The sequence below is a fragment of the Xenopus laevis genome, chromosome 2S, assembly GCF_017654675.1.
Source record: "Xenopus laevis strain J_2021 chromosome 2S, Xenopus_laevis_v10.1, whole genome shotgun sequence".
Lineage (NCBI taxonomy): Eukaryota > Metazoa > Chordata > Amphibia > Anura > Pipidae > Xenopus > Xenopus laevis.
Window position 1 is genome coordinate 66,154,340 of NC_054374.1, and position 20,461 is coordinate 66,174,800.

The 20,461-nt window shown below is 37.4% G+C and overlaps 1 protein-coding gene across 3 annotated transcripts in view; it reads right to left on the bottom strand.

The window, feature by feature from the left end:
• The window catches only part of LOC108709508 (MORC family CW-type zinc finger protein 1-like), an 85,190-nt gene that overhangs the window by 35,644 nt on the left and 29,085 nt on the right, over nucleotides 1-20,461 (bottom strand). For all 3 annotated transcript variants that reach the window (XM_041583894.1, XM_041583893.1, XM_041583892.1), the window contains 6 exons: nucleotides 16,236-16,315; nucleotides 15,783-15,926; nucleotides 13,268-13,422; nucleotides 9,101-9,235; nucleotides 6,030-6,129; nucleotides 4,179-4,311 (listed from right to left, as the gene is read on the bottom strand). In XM_041583894.1, coding sequence (XP_041439828.1) covers nucleotides 4,179-4,311; nucleotides 6,030-6,129; nucleotides 9,101-9,235; nucleotides 13,268-13,422; nucleotides 15,783-15,926; nucleotides 16,236-16,315 — 747 coding nt within the window. The remainder of the gene's footprint in view (nucleotides 1-4,178; nucleotides 4,312-6,029; nucleotides 6,130-9,100; nucleotides 9,236-13,267; nucleotides 13,423-15,782; nucleotides 15,927-16,235; nucleotides 16,316-20,461) is intronic.

Genomic DNA, 20,461 nt, shown 5'->3' on the forward strand with positions numbered 1-20,461 from the left:
CTTTATATTCCTAGCAAGCTTAATCAACTCTATAGTGGGTGTTAATCAACTCTATAGTGGGTGTGACGCCTTAAGAACATTGTCCTTGTATCTCTTATGGCAAGTTCTCTCCTGTTATGTTAGTCCATTCTGAAAAACAGCCTGAGAGTATTTTTGCAAGAGAACCTAGTGCACTGAGCTGAATTATATATATACTTTGCTTGATAATTAAAGAAGAAGAAGATTGAGATTAAGGCATTCTAATCTGTCATTTACTATTCTAGTCAGTGGGAAACAAACTCCACAATCAGTTTTATCAGAGGCCAATTAACCCACCTGTATGTTTTTGGGGTGTGTGTATGAGTGTGTGTGTGTGTGGGGGGGGATACCGGAGTACCTGGAGGAAATCCACAAGCACATATCTCGTAGTAATTTAATAATGAAGTAAATAAAACTATTGTGAAGAATAACTACGTGAATATTCAGCTACAAAGAAATACTATTATGTTCTGCAATGATTTTAATCATATAGGAACAGGATAGAATAGGTTCTGCAGCTCCCCTGGTAACCTGCTGAGATGTAATCATTTTCTTATTACAAACAAACAACAAACAAAGCCGCCCCATATTGACTCTCTCAGTGAAGTATGATGCTGTTTAAAAAACCAAAGCAGGGTTTCCCATGCACCCCAAATGAACTAAGGAATCTCCAGGAGGTTACCTTTTCCTGCTGGCAAAATCTACAGTCAAAAATGATTGTCCCCATTGTTATGGTTTTAGTAATAAGAATGCCTTTAATTATCAATTCTGGTAATGTGATTTAAAGGGAGGAGTTTACAGAGACAGTGGAACTCAAGCTCCACAACAGTGTACCCCAGTAATGTACGTATATTGTCAGAATCTGTTGTTCCATCAGCCCAAGAAACCCATTAATCTGAGTCTTGGAACCTTTTGTACTGAGGCTCACAAATCTTTTCAGCGTCAAAATGGCAACAGTGTTGATATTAAGGCTTTTATGTTGCTGCTCATAAGTTAATGAGCCACGCTGATTTATTTTACTGACCACCCTGCTGGCAAAGATATTTTGATGGTGTCCAGTGAAGCAGAAAGAATTCTGGAGTGGAGCTAGAGGTCAAGCAGGAACTGTTAGTTACGTGAATAGCCTTTACATGCAGAAACCCTGCTGCTTATATTACTGGCTGGTGTATTAATTTGGTCTATAGTGCTTCTGCCTCTTAAAACCATCACCATCTGCTCTACGTACCAAACAAGAATGTTCTGGCCATATAAAAGGCAATCGATTTTGGTTAGTAAGTGAAAAGGAGAAAATAATACATGTTAAAGGACAAAATAAAGGGTGATTGTTATAACAAAAAAGCAAAGTGCAACAAATCTTGCTTTGCTATAAACGTCTATGCAAATTTTTAATCTCCCCTCCGGACTAATTTGGGGAGAATAAAAGGCCAATGACATCAGTGTTATTGGACATAAATTACAAGCCTCATCAATGCTATAATGATTTAATTCTAATAACTTGGCAGTAGACCAGTCTTCGTTTTTTTGTTTCTTCATTGACAGACTGAATGGTTTTATTGTTCTGCACAGATTTTCCTACAGAAGCATTTATACTACCTTGGCATATTTGATGTTTCTGCCTGCAAATAGGTTGTATGTGCTACTGTTAATGAACAACAGAAATCACAGTTCTCCTTGACCAAATGTTTATTTACTGATAAGTTAAATGGGTATTTAAGGTTCAGATTTCCTTTCATCACTCACACATGAACACACACAAACAGCAGAACTGTCATAATTGGAAATACGTTTCTGATTACTTTTGTAAAACTAACTGGCTAACATGAAGCTATACTATGATTTTGAGCTTTGTCAGAATTAACTTTTCACTAGACACCCTTGTCTAGTGAATGCCAATTCCCAGTTAACCAATCAAATGCTTGTATGCCAACTGGTTGCAAAGCTACAGTCAATGTTTGTAACCTGACCTGCAGACCAGCAGGAAGGTACTATGCACCTTGTAATGATTTTCTCTCTGTTAACAAGAACCACATATCTCCATGACTTTCTACTACCTACATTAGGCTAGGGGCACATGGCGCGATTTCGCTGCGATTCTGCGCTGGGCAGAATCACACGCGGCGATTCTTTTTCTACTGTCGCCCGGAAACGCCCAGCGAGGCAACTTCGGACGACAATAGAAAATGAATCGCCGCGTGTGAATTAGCGCAGCGATTTCGCCGCGATTTGCATTGACGCCAGCGCCAAAGTTAGCAAAGCTATTTCGGCTTAAAAAACGCAGCGACAACTCGCTTAGCGCAGAATCGCGGCGAAATCGCGCCGTGTGCCCCTACCCTTACAGTGATATACATTGCAATTTACACATAGGGAGAGGAGAGCTGGATAAAAGTCCAGCACCTATATATACAGTAAAAAAAGTGTTACATTACATAGCATTAAATGTTGTCTAACTTCTATTATGCAATTGAACATTTGGAGGCACATTTTATTAAACTCCCTTAAATTTGAATATTTATTATTTAATAAAAAATCAAATATCTAAAACTCACACTAATTTTACCGACCTGATAACATTAATCAAATTTGATTCAACTCAATTCTAGTTTTTTCTCCGAAAAAAAAACTCGGTCAGGAAGGCTACAAACATCTCCAAATTGGTTACTGGACCTCTCCGGTTGACTCATACAGTAATTTGGCAGGTTTTTAATCAAATTCAAATTCTTAACGAACCAGAGTTTGAAAAATCTTGGAAATCAAATTAAATTTTGTTTAAAAACTAGAATCGAGATTGGATAATTCCCTAGTCGAATTTGAATTTTCAATTCAACCCTTACTACATCATCGGCCTCTTAATTTAATAATTTTTCTTTTACAATATAACAAAGTAACAAATTGGACTTCTTGGGTGGTTCCAAACCATTAACTGGAACAGGAAACTGCATAGGGCACTTTTTGGCAAGGATACATAAAAAATTCAGCTCTAGGCTTTCTCTCCCCTGATATCCTAGCCAGAAATACCTGTCTCAACCTATACCATTTTGGTTTAATATAACATGTTGATTATGTCACTCACTAGCTGCAAGCAAATCTGGTGTAGCACCTGCAGAACACTACTGGTTGCTTACTTATCTAGTCCTCCTTTTTAATACCGTTGCAGCCATAATGCCCTCTCCATATCATGCAAAATTCCCCTCACTTTTTCCTGTCTGGCACCAAAGGGTGCCTGGGATTGTGGGGAGGGAACCCTGGGACTGATTATGTGGGGTGCAGGACTCAGTACTGGCCCTGAATATATAAGTAGAAAGGCACTTAATCTGCCCCTCTTTGGACCTCACCTGGAGCGCCATGCAGGTTTCCCAAAATCATCCTGAACAACCCCCGCACCCGGCACATTCGTTTTTTATTATATTTTTCAAGGAACTTATTTACATATTTGAAATTGTGTTGTTTGTATTGCTATTTGAGGCGTTTTTTTGTCACAGCTGCTGGCGGGTAATTGAGTTTGGTCCTTGCCATTTGCGTCTTGGGCATGGAAAGATTTGTTATCTGGAAAACCCTGCACCGTTAGTTGTTAAAGCAAACATCTCATTTCTAGCTGGAGTCAGATACCATCTAAAAAACACCATGTATCCTGCTTCCAGCAATACCATGTTGATGGAAATATGTTTCAGATTTGCCCAGAGCTTATACTATTGTCTCTCCACAAAACTGGCTTCCCATGCTTTACTTGGGGAATTAAAATGAAGGGATGAGAGGAATATTGCCCTTTAGGGAGGTGTTCCCTTCAAGCGCCATCTACTTCCCTCCTTTTTACAAACTGCTGTACAGATCAAACTGTTTGGCAATAGGGAACAGTTTATGAAAGAAAAGCTAGGCTGAAAATAGAACCATGAATATCCCACCAAATAAACAGAAGTAATCCACCATAGAAGGATCTGCTAATTATCTCACCACCTTACTGCCATTCAGTTGTTGGCAGAAATAAGAACATGCACGCTGAAGAATAAGGGTTCATTTATATGGAAGTAATATTTTTTTGTGGAGCATTATTTCAAAATTGGTAAATCTCTCTGGACTTGCAGAAGGGTGATATCAGTTTTATAAAACACCCAATTGAAAAGTATTGGCAATGTAAAGTTAATTTGAGAAGAAAAGAAACCTACCTGAGACCACAAGCGTTTGTTCTTGTATCTTTCAATGGAATCTCTTAGGTGTTTTTCTTTGTCAGTGAACTGTAGAGGTTTTCTGGGCAAAGTACCAACAGGTATAGTGGGGAGCTGCTCTGGTTCTGTGCATCTAGATATTACAGAAGAAAGAAATTATGAAAAGTAAATCCAGGAAAACACATGGCTGTTCTATTGTTTTGCTATTTTCAGAGAATCGTGTCACTGTATGAACAAATGTTTATTATTATAGATTTAGGTAGAATGGCAGGTTTCAAACTTTAAGTGGATTAGACCTTTTTCCATTACTCTGTACTCAGTTGGATGTATGAATGTGGGATGCCATATTGCTTGCATCAATTTTGGTGTGTTCACTGCAGGTGCTTATGATGATACATGGCAGCTCCCACAAAATGGCATATTATTCTGATTATCTGAGCTATGCACACAGACTCTTGATTGTTTTAGTAAAAAGTGTTAAGATAAACCAACTGGTTAAGTTGTGCAATCAATTCAAGATTTCTTTGCTAATCGAAAATAATACTATTCACAAATAAGGTCACAGTAATGAAGGACATTTGCTACAATCGCTGATGATATACTGTATATATATATAATCATTGAATAGACCCGCACTCCATTTTGTGCAAAATTCAAACTCCCTCCAGAATATGTTTGACATGAAAGAGCTGCACAATCCTGTACCCGAATTACCACTTTAAAAATGTAAAATCCATGACCCTTGTATTCTGAGTGGCAGTAGTGTTGATTCTACAATCTATGAAATGAAATGGCTACTCTATGTAGTAAGCTAATATTATGCTCTTTGTGCTGATTGTATCAGTACTACATTTATTATTATTACTATTATTATGCCCATCTGTATAGTACTATATGGTACAGACCCCATGTATACATTAAAGGGCTTATTTATCAAGTAATCGAGTATTTAAAATAAAAAAGTCCAATCAAACTAGAATCCACGATTGGACCATATTTATGATTAAAAAAAGCACGATTTAAAGTAATACTGACACATGATAAAAATCATAGGAACGTGTCAGTATTAAGTATGTGTTGCACCCAGAATATTTTCCCTCAAAGCCCCCCTCCAGTCCCGCAAACCTGCACAGACCCGACCCTCCGACACTGTTGAAAGACCTTCTGTGCAGTTTCAGCGACGCAAGGCTGGGGGCGGCACAATCCTTCCATAGGCTAATTACAAATCAAAACAGGACTTCAGCCTATGAAGGATCGCTCTGCCCCCAGCGTCACGGAAGCAAGGCAGAAGATCCATCAGTAGTGTGAGCAGTTGGCTGCGCAAAGGTTCGCAGGCAGCATTAAGGGGAGCTTTCAGGGAAAATATTCCAGGTGCTGCACATACTTGATACTGACACGTGTCAGTATCGCTTTAAATGGATTGGGGACAAACTTGATAAAATCCAGCATCAACCCGAATCGTATGATTTTTTCGGCCTTTTTTCCCAAATCACTCAACTTTTTTGGGCTTCTTTCCAAAAAGCTCAAATTGTTTAGATGTTAGCCCGTAAAAGTCCCAAATAGTTATTTTTGGGCTAATTCGAGCCCAGACCACACAAACTTCCAAATAGGATAGGGACCTCTACCATTGACTTATATACAATCTCGGCAGGTCTGAGATGGAGCATTTTCGGATGCAGACTTTTTCCATTCTCGGGGTATCATAAATGCTGAAAAAAATATGTTTTTTTCCACTAAAAGTTCAAAATTTATAGTAAAAAAAACTTGAATTTTTCGAGTTTTTGACATTCGGACTTTAATTAATAACTCCCTGACATTTATGAAAAAGGCACAATGTATATGTTTTTGTACCTGATTTTTGCAGGATCTGGGTGGTCTGCACACATCCAGCTATCAGGTTGATCAAAACTGCTCTCAGAAAACGGTAGCACCCTCCAATTCAGGCACAAGTCTATGAAACATCAAAAAGAGTTTCAGCGTTATCTTGGGGTTTCTAATAAACCAAATGGGTTAGAGCCAACAAAATCCTGGTCAACGAAGGCATCGTCATTGTAATTGTTAACTCCCCAAAAGGCCTTACAAACTCTTTGTAATGAAATCAGTGAACTAACTGGAATAGCAATATTAAATACGTGTTTGTAAAGTCTATAGTTATTGTCTTCACAAAAATGTTAGGACTCATACAAGACTATTCTAGTGTAAAATCAGGATCCATAAATAAGGAACAAGAAGTCATTCACTAGAATGCCGCTTAGTTTCAAAAACCCTGGTCTACTTGATGGTGAACTATAATTTCCAGTGTCTTCAGAGGGCTGGACACTGATGTGTGAATACATGCATTTCTATATTAAATGCCATTAAAGGTGAATGTAAGACACATTTATAGCCAAATAAAATGAAAATATTGATGGAGTGATAATTATGTTTTTGGCTGTGATGTGACAGGGATGGTAATGTCTGTCAAAACAATAAATTAAATAAGAAAAAAAACCTCACATGGGAAATAACTTACAAACTGTCTCTAATTCCTTCAGCCATAGTTGTAACTTCTTATTTTTAAGCCTATCTGCATATGCCACAACACCAAAAATACTGTATAAATGTTACAAAATATAATTTTGGTTACTTGCATTTCTGGTAAACAGATGGAGCTACACTGTAAATTAGGATTTCTTAGCCACAGACTATTCTTTCTTTGTCCTTGTGGAACCCCCCCCCCCGAATGTCTGTGTTACAGTAGGTTAGAGTTACTAGACCTGTCTAGATCAACTTGACTTTTTTATCAGTGTTAAACAATACACATTTCATTGTTTTTAGAATACTAAAACTAAAACAAAACATCAGATCTAAAACAAAACATCTATACCAATTACAGTTTAATCAGTCTACAGCTGTGGGGCTGAAGGGGCCTGAAACAGTGGCAGGGGGGACACTATTTTGGTGGAAATTTGAGAAGAATATTAAGGGGGTTATTTTTTCAGATTTTTTTCAATAAAAAAAAGTCTGACCAAACTAGAATCTGTGATTTACCCTTATTTATCGATAAAAAAACGAGACAAAAATAATCGCATCAACAAAGACCATGACCTTTTCGGATTGTAACATGAAAAACTTGACTTTTTCGGATTGTCACACAAAAAAATTAATTTTATTTATTTATTTTTTGAGGCCCTAAAAGTCTGAATTTTCCATGAAATCAACGGAAAAGCACATATAATTATATCTTCAAATTGCAAATAGCTCTGCCATTGACTTCTATAGGCCCTCACAGGTTGAAGATGGAGTATTTTTGGATTCTGACTTTTTGCAGCCTCCACTTTTTTTACCACTGCAAATTCGGATTTTATAATAAAAAAAACTCGAATTTTTAGAGTCATTAGCATTCGACTTTACAAATAACCCCCTATGGATTATACTGTGGGATCTAGAATAGCAGCAGTTTAATCTACTAAGCAAAATAAAAAGTCTAGAACCCTCAGTAGTGACGAATGCTAAAAAAATACAAAATATTAAACTAAGGTAAAATTGATCTTCAATTGTTTTAGTCACCTTCTCAATTCTTTGCATAAAATGACAGTATGATAGAATTAAACCTGTGTTACATGTACTTTGATTTTAAGACTTGAAAGGCAGCACAATTATTGCAATACTAGTAAAAGCTTCTGAGTATTCTGTCACCTAAATAACTCTAAAAAGCACCAATTAAGATACTGTTAATAATATCACCACCCACTATTTAGTATAAAAAAAAAATCACCGATCTTAAGTCATACTGTTTTTAATGTTTTTTTTTTTTTTGCTGCAATAAAATCAGACTGCTGGGAAGTGTGACTGATAGAATAAGTGAATAATGTCAGCAGGGGCCTGCAGGTAGGGGAAACTCTGAACTGAATTTCCCTGCTGATGACCCCAACAGTCTTGTATATATAGATTGTATTATTGTAATAGTTCTCTGGCTAATTGCTAGTGGTTTGGTACCCTCAGTTGTATGCATACAGTATATCTGATATGACATCTGCTTGTATTACTTATCAGTTTTTAGCAATGGGAGATGGGCTGTTATTCTGAATACACCACAATCATATACCTCGTTTGATTCGTAGGATTTAATCGTTCGATCTAACGATTATTCCTTCGATCGTTCATTCGTCGGAATAGCGCAAAATCCTTTGACTTCGATATTCGAAGTATCTTACTCGACGGTCGAATATCGAGGGTTAATTAACCCTCGATATTCGACCCTAGGTAAATGTGCCCCTTAGGGGCAGATTCACTAACTTCGAGTGAAGGATTCGAATGAAAAAAATTCGAATTTCAAAGTATTTTTTGGGTACTTCGACCATCGAATTGGTTAAATTCGTTCGAATTCGAACGAAATCGAACGATTCGAAGTAAAAATCGTTCGACTATTCGATAGTCGAAGTACTTTCCCTTTAAAAAAAACTTCGACCCCCTAGTTCGGCAGATAAAACCTACCGAAGTCAATGTTAGCCTATGGGGAAGGTCCCCATAGGCTTGCTAACCTTTTTTTGATCGAAGGATTTTCCTTCGATCGTTGGATTAAAATCGTTCGAATCGTTCGATTCGAAGGATTTAATCGTTCGATCGAACGAAAAATCCTTCGATCGATCGATCGCAGGATTAGCGCTAAATCCTTCGACTTCGATATTCGAAGTCGAAGGATTTCAATTCGAGGGTCGAATTTCGAAGTATTTTTAACTTCGAAATTCGACCCTTAGTGAATCTGCCCCTTAGTGTCGGTATCACTTTAACTTTCAGGACTCCATTCAGAAAGACTCAGTTTTTGATAACTAAATTTTCCCTCCAAACATTTATTGCTAAGGTGATGTTATACATGGATTTTGAATCGTTGACCTTGTTAATTTTATAGAACATATTTATCAATCATCGCTGCAACTTACCACATTGAATGATTTTAGGGATTTCTATTGCACGCCTTCGTACAAAGTGCACAGTATCAGATGGAACTTCAAACCAGTCTTTCAGACCACTGATATATCCAAACTCACTCCAGAAATAAACTGTTTCTTTCTCACCTAAGACAAGCATCACACATTTTCATTAGTCTTACATGAAACATGATATTTAGGCAGATACAGCTATATCTCTCAAAAGATACTTTAAAGTAACAGTAAATCTGGGGTAGTTAGACATTATTTATGTATGATCAAAGTTAAGTTTAATCATATTGTTTCCTATTATTAATCTGAAGCAGCAATAGCTTATTAAAATATGAACATTCATAGAAAGCATTAAATATTAATAGTGACATGATTAAAAGGTAATTTTACTGGAGGAATGTGTTGAAGACAGAAGGACATATTTATCAAAGGACAAAGGCTATTCTCCATTTTCTCCCTCTATTTTTTACAATGGAGTTTACTGGGGCTTTTAGGAGTTGGGGAATTACATATTTATTCCAAATTAAATGTTTAAAAGTGTTTTTCACCTTTAAGTTATTTTTTAGTGTGTTACAGGATGGGCAAGTCTATGCAAATTTTCCTTTGTCTTCATTATTTATTTTTAATAGAAGAAAAAGGCAAATAATTCAAAAACTGACTCTCTCCAGCTTTCAAATTGGGGTCACTGACCCCAACTAAAAAACAAATGCTCTGTAAGGCTACACATGCATTCTTATTGCTAATTGTTATCTTTGTACTCAGGCCTTCTCCTATTCCTATTACAGTTTCTTCAAATCAATGCATGGTTGCTAGGGTAATTTAGACCATCACAACCAGACTGCTGAAATTGCAAATTGGAGAACCACAAATACAAAATGAAGACCAATTGCAAATTGTCTCAGAATTTCACTCTCTACATCAAACTAAAAGTTAATTCAAAGGTGAACAACCCCTTTAACAAAATCAGAAATACCTTTAGCCCAAAGCAAAGAGCTAATACTACAGTCGATTCTCAAACACAATTTCTTATCTACAAGGAAAGTCAGGCATGGTTAATGTGTAGAAGGAAACATTGCCTGTGTTTAACGTAAATTTTAAGATCCACTGGGGCAACGACTGATGTGAATGTTGTATAACTGCAGTAAAGGGCTGCAGAAATGTGTCAGTGATATATAAATATCAATCTGGCTTTAGTCAATTTGATTTATACTTGTCAAGAACACGTTGCACTTAGAAAAAAATATTAATATCATTTACTTATATATTCGAGTATATTCAGCTTCATTTTAATATATACATTATTGTTATAAATGATTGATAAGATGCCAACACTCACTCCCATATATCTGGTAAATAACAACTATGAGAATAAAATACAAATGATATTCTAACCCATATGTCGCATCATCAATGCCACCTGTCACTGTAAATAAATATAAACCATACAAAATGTAAGAAATATGTATAACATATGTAAAGTAACTACCGAGAAAACATGATCAGTCACAGTGCACCAAATTACAGTGCACATACTAAAACCACCTAAGGAATGAACTCACCTGATCTACAAACTGCTAAATAATTTAACAGGCATACAGCTTTTTTTAGTAACAGCAAGTGAAGTTCCGCGCCAATACCTACCATCCCAATGCCTTAGTACTAATTGCGACTAAGGTGCAGGTGCAATGTGCAACATGATGGGCACAAAGGAACCATTTACTTTACACCTGCCCCTAAACACTTTCTATTGCATAGCATCAAAAAGGCATCACACCAAAGAGATGACCACATTGACAATGATCTAATATTCACATGATTTAGAGAAGGATGCAACATCTACACATATATCTATGCTTAGAGCCATAATAACAATGGAAATCTGCTGCATGGGTAAAAATATTGCATACTTAATTCCCTACCACTTCCGTTGAACTGAAGAAGCTACTTGGATGAGTGCCGAAACTTCAAGTAAAACTCTAAGGGGGTTACTCAAAATCCAAAAAGTTCTCATTATTTTCTGAAAACTACTAAATCAGCATGTACTTCCCACCTATTTATCAATAAATTTTAGGGATGCACTGAATCCAGGATTCGGTTCGGGATTTGGCCAGGATTCTGCCTTTTTCAGCAGGATTCAGATTCGGCCGAATCCTTCTGCCCGGCTGAACCGAATCCTAATTTGCATATGCAAATTAGGGTTGGGGAGGGAAACTGTGTGACTTTTTGTCACAAAACAAGGAAGTAACAAAAATGTTCCCCTTCCCACCCCTAATTTGCATATGCAAAAAAGGATTTGGTTTGTTATTTGGCTGAATCTTTTGAGAAGGATTCGGGGGTTTGGCCGAATCCAAAATAGTGGATTCAGTGCATCCCTAAAAAAGAAAAAGTCACAATAAAATTGTGAAAAAATCTGAACGGTGCGAATTTTGTGCCGAAAGCTATGATTTTATCGTAATATCGCCCAAAAGCTACAATTTTTTCTGAAACCCAGCTCGACTTCTAATTGTTAATGGGACATGCCATTGACTTTTACATGTTCTTGGCAGGTCTGAGTTGGAGTACTTTTTTTAATCAGACTTTTAACACCATATATGTACATACAGAGTAGTGCCACCTGACCGGTATTTTACCAGCCCGGCCAGTAAAAATGAAGATTGATGCTAATGTTTTTAATAGGGAAGAAATATAAAAATATACTAAGGATGGTATTTTGTTCCAAAACGGTGGCAACTCCAGATCTGAAGCTTAATTTATCATATGTAGGCAAGGTGCAAAATGCAAAAATGGGCACAAAGCAAGCCCTTTTTTGCACTTTGCACCTAGTTTATCCATACCTTGTGCCCTATCCACAGCGTTTTTTCTAGAAAATTCCATATACACATACAGTATATATGAATGAGTGGCAGGTGGGACATATGCATTCCCTATTCTGACCCCTAATTTGTTAATAACTGAGACATTTGAGTGCCAGCAAGCACATACAACATAAGCGTACCATTCTGATGCTATAGAGTTTTGTTCTTGGTTAGTCTGTTTCCTAGAGACAACCAAGTTCTCCAGGGTCCAATTTATCATACAATTCTTTAGACCTACAGCCTAGAGATTCAAAAGGACCAGGAGGGAAGACAGAAAAAGCTACTATAATATGATTCATAGAATGGTGTTCAAAGAAGAAGTATAATTAAGACTGTACTTTAGTTCTTTAATACTCAGTTCTTTAAAGATTTTAAAGCAATATGCCTGATTATTTTGACGAAAGAAATGTCTGTTATTTCTGCACCAACTGGCATTAGACCTGTCTAAATTGTTTTGGAGAGATATATACACATTTTTTATAAAGAAAACTACAAGACCTGTACAGCAGCAGATTTGCTGTTTAAAATGAAAAGCCTGTATGATTTTAGGTATAATGGGTTACAACTAACTAAACGTAAGATGTATGTTGAATTATTTTGCCTTGTCTCTTTTATCTGGTTCTAAATTAATTGTTTAAAAACGTGACTTGTCTTATACCCACCCTCCAAACACCACTACAAACACACACATTTCCTTTGCAGAAACTCTCCAGATTATGTCAAGGTTTAATGCAACATTAAGTAGGTTAGGGATGATGGCAAACTCATTGGTGAAGAGGTCTGAGATTGTTCACTTCCAAGAGTACAAAGTTTAACAATAATTTACAGAAATGGATGATTAAAAATAATGGCCAACTACAAAGTTGTTTGGATTATTTCTGTTGAAGAGCAGGGCTGTATCTATATATAGACTCTTATAAAGTGGTTATATAAAAAAAATTCTCCCCAACCTGTTGCCAGATGCCTGTGGCTAAATCTGGTATCAGATCTGAGGAGCCTCTACCCCTCTCTTCCATGATTGGCACATGGGCTGGCTGTACAGCAAGGCAAGGGGGTAGTTAGAGTCCAGCTGCAGCAGATTGAAATATCTCTTTCTACAACTATGTCTTTTGTTTTTAGATTAACATAACATAGCATATTAAAAAAGTATTGGCTTTATTAAAAAATATACAGGTATGTTAATTAAATGAATGTTTTGCATATTATGGGGATTTTTTAATAAGTTTACAAACCACCTTTATTACTACTAATACTGTATATTTAAGTTTGTGCCTTTATACAATATCACAAATAAAAATAAACAAATACATACTTATCCCGGAATCCTTCAAAAACTGGTCAAGGAAGTAGCCCATGTGTTTTAATAGATTAATATATTCCCGTGATTTAATAAAATTTTGCTTGTTGTGGCTTGGAATCAGTGCTCCAGGTGGTAAGTTCACCAGTCCTAAAACTCCTGCACCAGTGCTGTTGAAAATACGCAATTTATATAAAAATGCACTACACTGAATTTTACTTACAGTTATATTAGTCTAGTAATTTATCGCACTTTCAGGTTTATTCATAAAATGCAGGGTTTATTCATAAAAAGCGCAAAGCCCTGCTCTTGTGTACCATGGGCACAGTTCATTGTATTGCAGAATGGAGCTCAAAGACCTGCAATTACCCCAACTGTATTTAATACCCTGTATAACATTTGACATAGTAACAAAATTAACTGTGATATAGCTGTGAACCATACATAATACAAGGATCCTACTACAAATTTGTTACAGTTGTTTTAGGGGCTGATTCACTAAGGGTCAAATATCGAGGGTTAATTAACCCTCGATATTCGACTAGGAATTAAAATCCTTCGACTTCGAATATCGTAGTCGAAGGATTTAGCGCAAATACTGCGATCGTACGATCGAAGCATTATTCCTTCGATCGAACGATTAAATAATTCGAATCGAACGATTCGAAGGATTTTAATCCAACGATCGAAGGAATATCCTTCGATCAAAAAAACTTAGGAAAGCCTATGGGGACCTTCCCCATAGGCAAATATTGACTTCGGTAGCTTTTAGCTGCCGAAGTAGGGGGTCGAATTTTTTTTTAAAGAGACAGTACTTCGACTATCGAATGGTCGAATAGTCGAACGATTTTTAGTTCGAATCCCTCGATTCAAAGTCGTAGGTCGAAGTAGCCCATTCGATGGTCGAAGTAGCCCAAAAAATACTTCGAAATTCGACGTTTTTTTACTTCAAATCCTTCACTCGAATTTAGTGAATCGGCCCCTTAAACTAGAGCCCAAATTATTGAGAGTGTGTGAACAGTGTAAAGGTGCCCACAGATATCGTACGAAACTAATTTTAGTACGATATTCGGTGCGTGTATGGTGGGAAAAGTGCCGACCGATATCGGCAGAAGACTTGGATATTGGTCGGCTTGTCGATCGGACTGGATTGAAAAATTTTGATCGGCTGCCATTGAAGGCACCCAAACATCGTCCATTGTTAGTGCTGAATCGTCAGATACAGGTAGAATTCTATTGTTTCTACCTGTATATCTGACGATTCAGCTCTACACGTGTGTATTGAAATGAACGATCTTTCTTGGAAAGATCTTTTCCAAGAAAGATCGTAATTGTTACGTCTATGGCCACCTTAAGGTGAATCCTTCCAAACAGCTCAGTAAGTGGGACCAAAGAATGATTACACGAATAAGAGCTGTCAGAAGTTTTGCAAATTACAGTAGGTTCTTAAAGGATTTAAGAGCATATGTACCAGCTTAACAATTATTAAATTAAGGGTTTATTAGGGATGTAACAATGTCACAAATTAAAAACTCTAACATCCCTAAAGGAGAAAACAATTATTTAAAATGCAAAAGTGTTTAGAGGACAACTTCACATAAATTCAATCACTATAATTTTGGAATCCTAGAATGCATGCCTTGATACCTCTAGGAAAAGCTGGAACTCAGGGTAGGCAGAAGTGTCTACTGCCTTCCCCTAGTCAGTGTTCGCTGCTCTCTGTCACTCTCCCCTCCGCCCTCACTTCCTCTGTCACTATCCCCTCTTTTTATCACTCTCCCCTCATTCCCCTCTGTCAATGTCCCCTTCCTGTCGCTCTCCTCTCCCTCTGTCTCTCCCCTTTCATTCTCCCCTTCTTCTCCTTTTCACATTTCCCACCCTCCTTCTCTCTCACCTTTGTCACTCTCCCCTCCCTCCCCTGTTCTCTCCTCTGCTAAGATGAATGTGCACTCATGTTTGCATTTGGTTGTGTGCACTGGGGAATGGAACGAGGTTTGCAGCCGGGTTGCCTAGGGTGCCCGGTCGGCTTGGCCTGGCCCTGACTCTAGGCTCTAAGAAGCAGCCCAAAATGCCATTACTTTAATGGAACTTTTAAACAGATGTTATAACAGGGTATGTGTCAGGCTCTGTTTCTATAACAAATATCTCTATAAGCAGAAAGCATAAGGGTTAATGGCACACATAGATTTTTTTTGCAAATAATTACTTAATAAAATCCCTCTGTGCCATCTGTCACTGACATGAAAGGGAACTGCCTGTCAGATCATAAATGTACATTTTCAGGCCAAATAGGCTGTTCACAGAAATATTGGCAGCATTTTCCCACTGCCTGAAATGACGAAGTGCGCCAGAAGCTGTTGGAAAGCAAGCATCTGATTGGTGGCTCAGTTTCTATGAACCTAGTCTTAATATCATTTTATTCCATCATAAATCATTAGTTCTATGCCTGGACTTATTTCTTCATGTTAATTATTTAATGTTTTTATATACATTTGCAGCTTTTCATAGCAGAGCTGCAATACCAACATACCTTAGTTCTTTATTAAGCTGTCTTCCAACTTTTTCATGCATTCGGATTAAGCGGCTGTTATGATAAATAAACATTCCATCTTGACTTCTATTCTCTATATTGAGGCCATATTTTATATATACGTGTTTTGACTGTTTTTCCTCTCTAATAGATGGGAGCAAAATGCAATGTTAAATCAAGGTTAAACCAATAGTATGTTAAATTCAATGTTAAGTTGATAAACGGTATAAGCAGCAATAAAATGAATCCAATATAGGCAATACATATAAATGCAATATTTGTCAGTATATACAGTATATATATATATATATATATATATATATATATATATATATATATATATATATATATATATATATATATATATCAGCAGGAATGTAGTTACCATGTAACCACATACAGTTGCAACTATTTAATTTTTTTTGCAAATATTTTGCCAGTTATTCTGCTCACCTTTTCTTCTCTTTTAGTATCTGACACTTCTCGTCTAGATTCTTCTTGTTGTTGATTAATATAACATTTAAAACGTCCAGCTAAATACAAAGGTAAGGAAGTTATTCAGTTTTTAGGAAGTTTTTAACTTTTTAACTATATGGAATAAAGTTACAATTTTTATCCTCATGGCTATGGTCGCAGGAGTGCGTGCTGTTTTATTTTGAAGTTTTTAGGAAGTAACACTGCCGGTTCTTCAATGGCATCATGAATGGTTGAAGAAACGTGTGCTTTCCAACTGTTAGATGAAGAAAAGTTATGTATATCCAAAGCCTCAAGTCTTACTAAACAAGTGGTAAGCCTCATTAGTAAAATACCACTATATACAGGTAGGCCCATAAATCTTTGGACAGAGACAACTTTTTTCTAATTTTGATTCTGTACATTACCACAATGAATTTTAAACAAAGCAACTCAGATGCAGTTGAACTGCAGACTTTCAGCTTTAATTCAGTGCTTTGAACAAAAAGATTGCATAAAAATGTGAGGAACTAAAGCCTTTTTTTTAACACAACCACTTTGTAAAGATTAGGACTCACCCTGTTGGTCTAGAGGCATGTTCTGTGGCATGCGGGGGCACTCACCATGCCCTCAGCAGAGACACCCGCCATATGTGTCTTGTCACATCAAGTGCGGTTCTCCTATGGCGCACGCGCCGACGCGCTTCCGGGTTTATGCAGCGGCGTGATGACATCATTGCGCCTGGCGCAAAATTCAGATGGTATAAAAGGGGAATTCAGGTATCAGCACATTGCCCGTTGTTAGGTTCTATTTGTTAAAGTTCCTGGGTGTATTCTATGTGATTCATTTGATCTTCTGGTGTTTTGCCTGCCTGTTTGACTACTCTGACCTCTCCAATACTGACCCTTGCCTGCCTGTTAACCCCAAACTCTCCAATCTGATCTTTTGCCTGTCCACTGACTATTCTACGCTCTCCAATCCTGATTCCGTCCTGTCTGACTATTCTCTGCATGTGCTGGCCCAGCCTGCCTGTTCCAAGTGGTGTTCTTCCTTCCAGTATCCTGGTGATACGATCGTGCCCCTTTGCTCTTCCAGAACTTTTAGCTTTGCTCCTCTCTCAAATAAGACCTGGCGGCATCCAATTAGCCGAGGGCTCCTCCAGAGGTGAAATGCGGCGGTTATAGGCAGAAGTGAGAGCCGAGACCAAGGAGCTTAGTAGGGATGCACCGAATCCAGGATTCTGCCTTTTTCAGCAAGATTCGGATTCGGCCGAATCCTTCTGCCCAGCTGAACGAATATCAGAGGGAAATCGCATTACTTTTTGTCAGAAAACAAGGAAGTAAAAAATGGTTTCCCCTTCCCACCCCTAATTTGCATATGCAAATTCGGGTTCGGATTCAGTTCGGTATTCGGCCAAATCTTTAGCAAAGGATTTGGTGCATCCCTAGAGCTTAGCTTGGTTTCCCGGATTTAGGGTGCCGTTCATGACACACTTCATTTCAGGGGCTCAAAAGTAATTGGACAATTGACTCAAAGGCTATTTCATGGGCTGCTGTGGGCAATTCCTTTGTTAAGTCATTATCAATTAAGCACATAAAAACCCTGGAGTTGATTTGAGGGGGGGGGGTGCTTGTATGTGGAAGATTTTCAGACAACATGCGTCAAAGCATTTGTGTGGTTGAGCATTTAGGGAATAGTGATCATAACATGGTCTCCTTTGAGATTCTGTTGCAGAAGCAATTCTATAAGTAACTAAAATACAAAATTTCAGACGTGCAAAATTTGACAGTAAAGGGCATCTCTGCACCATATTAAGTAAGAAATGCTTTTCACAGGATTAAACACAGAACAAAAATGGTAAGTCTTTTAAATGCTGCCTATTAAATATACATGTCAGTATATTCCCCTTGTAAGCAAGGAACATCGTTGCATAGCAAAACCTTTTTGGTTCAATAGAATTGTTGGTGTTGAGGTGGGCAAGAAAAGACGTGCTTTTAAGGCTTTCCAGTTAGCTGTGAAAGCCGGATAATTTATAAGGTACAAGGAGGCCAATAAAACATGCAAAAAAAAGCTATAAGGCAAGCTACAATTGATATGGAAAAGGATATTGCAGCAAGTAGTAAAAAGAATCCCAAATTATTAAATTATTTTTTAAATATGTTAATAGTGAAAAATTAAGAAGGAAGGGGTGGGACCATTAATATCAGAGGGGGGGTCAGCTGGTTGATGAAAACAAAAAAAAGTGCAGATTCTGAACACATATTTTTTGTCTACACAAATGAGGAACCAATTAATAAAGGTTTTCTTCTTTAGAGTCCCAATTCTAGTAATACAACTAATGATGCACAGTTCACACATGAGGAAATTCAAAAGAGACTAGAACATGTTAAGATAAACAAAGGTCCGGGTCCAGATGGTATTCATCCCAGGGTACTTAGAGAGCTTAGCTCTGTGATTGCCAAACCTCTTTACTTAATTTTTCAGGATTCATTGAGGTCTGGCATAGTGCCGAGAGACTGGCGAATTGCTTATTTGGTGCCTCTATTCAAAAAAGGTTCCCGTTGTCAGCCTCAAAACTGTTAGTTCATTCCTCTTATGCAAGTTCTATATGCTCTGCTATGTTAACTGTGCATTGTGCAGCAACTTTACTAAGTTTGTACTGTAGGTTAGCTGAGGTTTATAGTAAATCCCTGAGGAGCACATGGTGCATCCCAAGATGGCTACTGCATGAGGGCTCTGCACAATCTAGGCAGAACTCTGTTAATCAGGAAGATTGTTATTTACTAATGTTTAATGCATTTTGCCTTATACTGTATACTATACACTATACTAGATACCTGTGGTTTTTTAGTGATAACTGCCTGTTGTAATGTAGATGGCTTTGCTGTATACATATCTGTGGCAGTGCGTTCCTGTTTTACAGGGCTCCAGCCAAGTGCACTCAGGCTTAATAAAAAGTTGGAAAACCTAGAACATGTCCACTTATGCCCATAGGCGGATTTTCAATAAGGCTAGGGGAGGCTAAGCCTCCCCAAACCTACCTGGCACCTTAAAACAAACTCTCTCCGTTTCTGACTGCTGGTTTATACCTTTAACATTGTGGAAACCGGTTCTCTGAGCTGCACACTGATTGGATCTTATTCCTCATGGTTTCCCCAATCAGAATGCACCTCTCTTGACTGACAGTAGAACTAGCCAATCAGGTCACAGATAAAGGTGGGGGTGGGGGTGAGATTCGGATCGTCGGAAGGCACTGCAGAAAGGACTAGAAGGAACCTCACCAGAGGTGTAACTAATTTGCTGCAGATTTCAACTTACTGCTCCCATAGGTACAGTACTATACTGGAAAAGCTCTAACGGCTTAAACACTATCTGGAATAAAATAGTTTCTTTTGTCAAAGTTTTTTCTCTCAACTGGCACCAATAATATCCCTATCTCCCTTGCTCCAATCTTGAATTAACTCTTTCCCCATGAAAAGCAAATTGTGCTTTTTATGTTTTTCTCTTACTTTGTTTATTTTAGTCAAAGGGCCAATTCTAAGCAATTTTTCAATTGGCCTTTATTATTTATTTTTATAGCTTATAGAAATATTTGCCTTCTTCTTCTTCTTCTGACTCTTTCCAGCTTTTTAATGGTCACACCATCTAAAAAACAAATGCTCTGTAAGGCTTAACATGCATTGTTATTGCTACTTTTTATTATTCATCTTTCTATTCAGGCCTCTCCTATTCATATTCCAGTGTTTTATTCAAATAAGTGTATGGTTGCTAGGGAATTTGGACCCTAGCAACCAGATTGTTCAAACTGCAAACTGGAGAGCTGCTGAATAAATAGCTAAATAACTCAAAAACAACAGATAATAAAAAATGAAAACAAATTGCAAATTGGTTTAAGAATATCACTCTCTGCATCATACTAAAAGTTAACTCAAAGGTGAACAAAACCTTTTAAGTCTGTTAGTTAGTTAGTCAGATATTCTGAGACAATTTTTAATTGTCTTTAATTTTTTTTATTATTTGTGGAGCTTTTTATTCGGCAGCTCTCCAATGTGCAATGTCAGCAATCTGGTTGATAGGGTCCAGATCACCCTAGCAACCATGCATAGATTTGAATAAGGAACTAGAAAGGGGTCTGAACAGAAAGATGAGCAATAAAAAAAAGCAATAACAATAGAATTATGGCCTTACAGAGCATTTGTTTTTAGAAGAGGTGACCCCCATTTGAA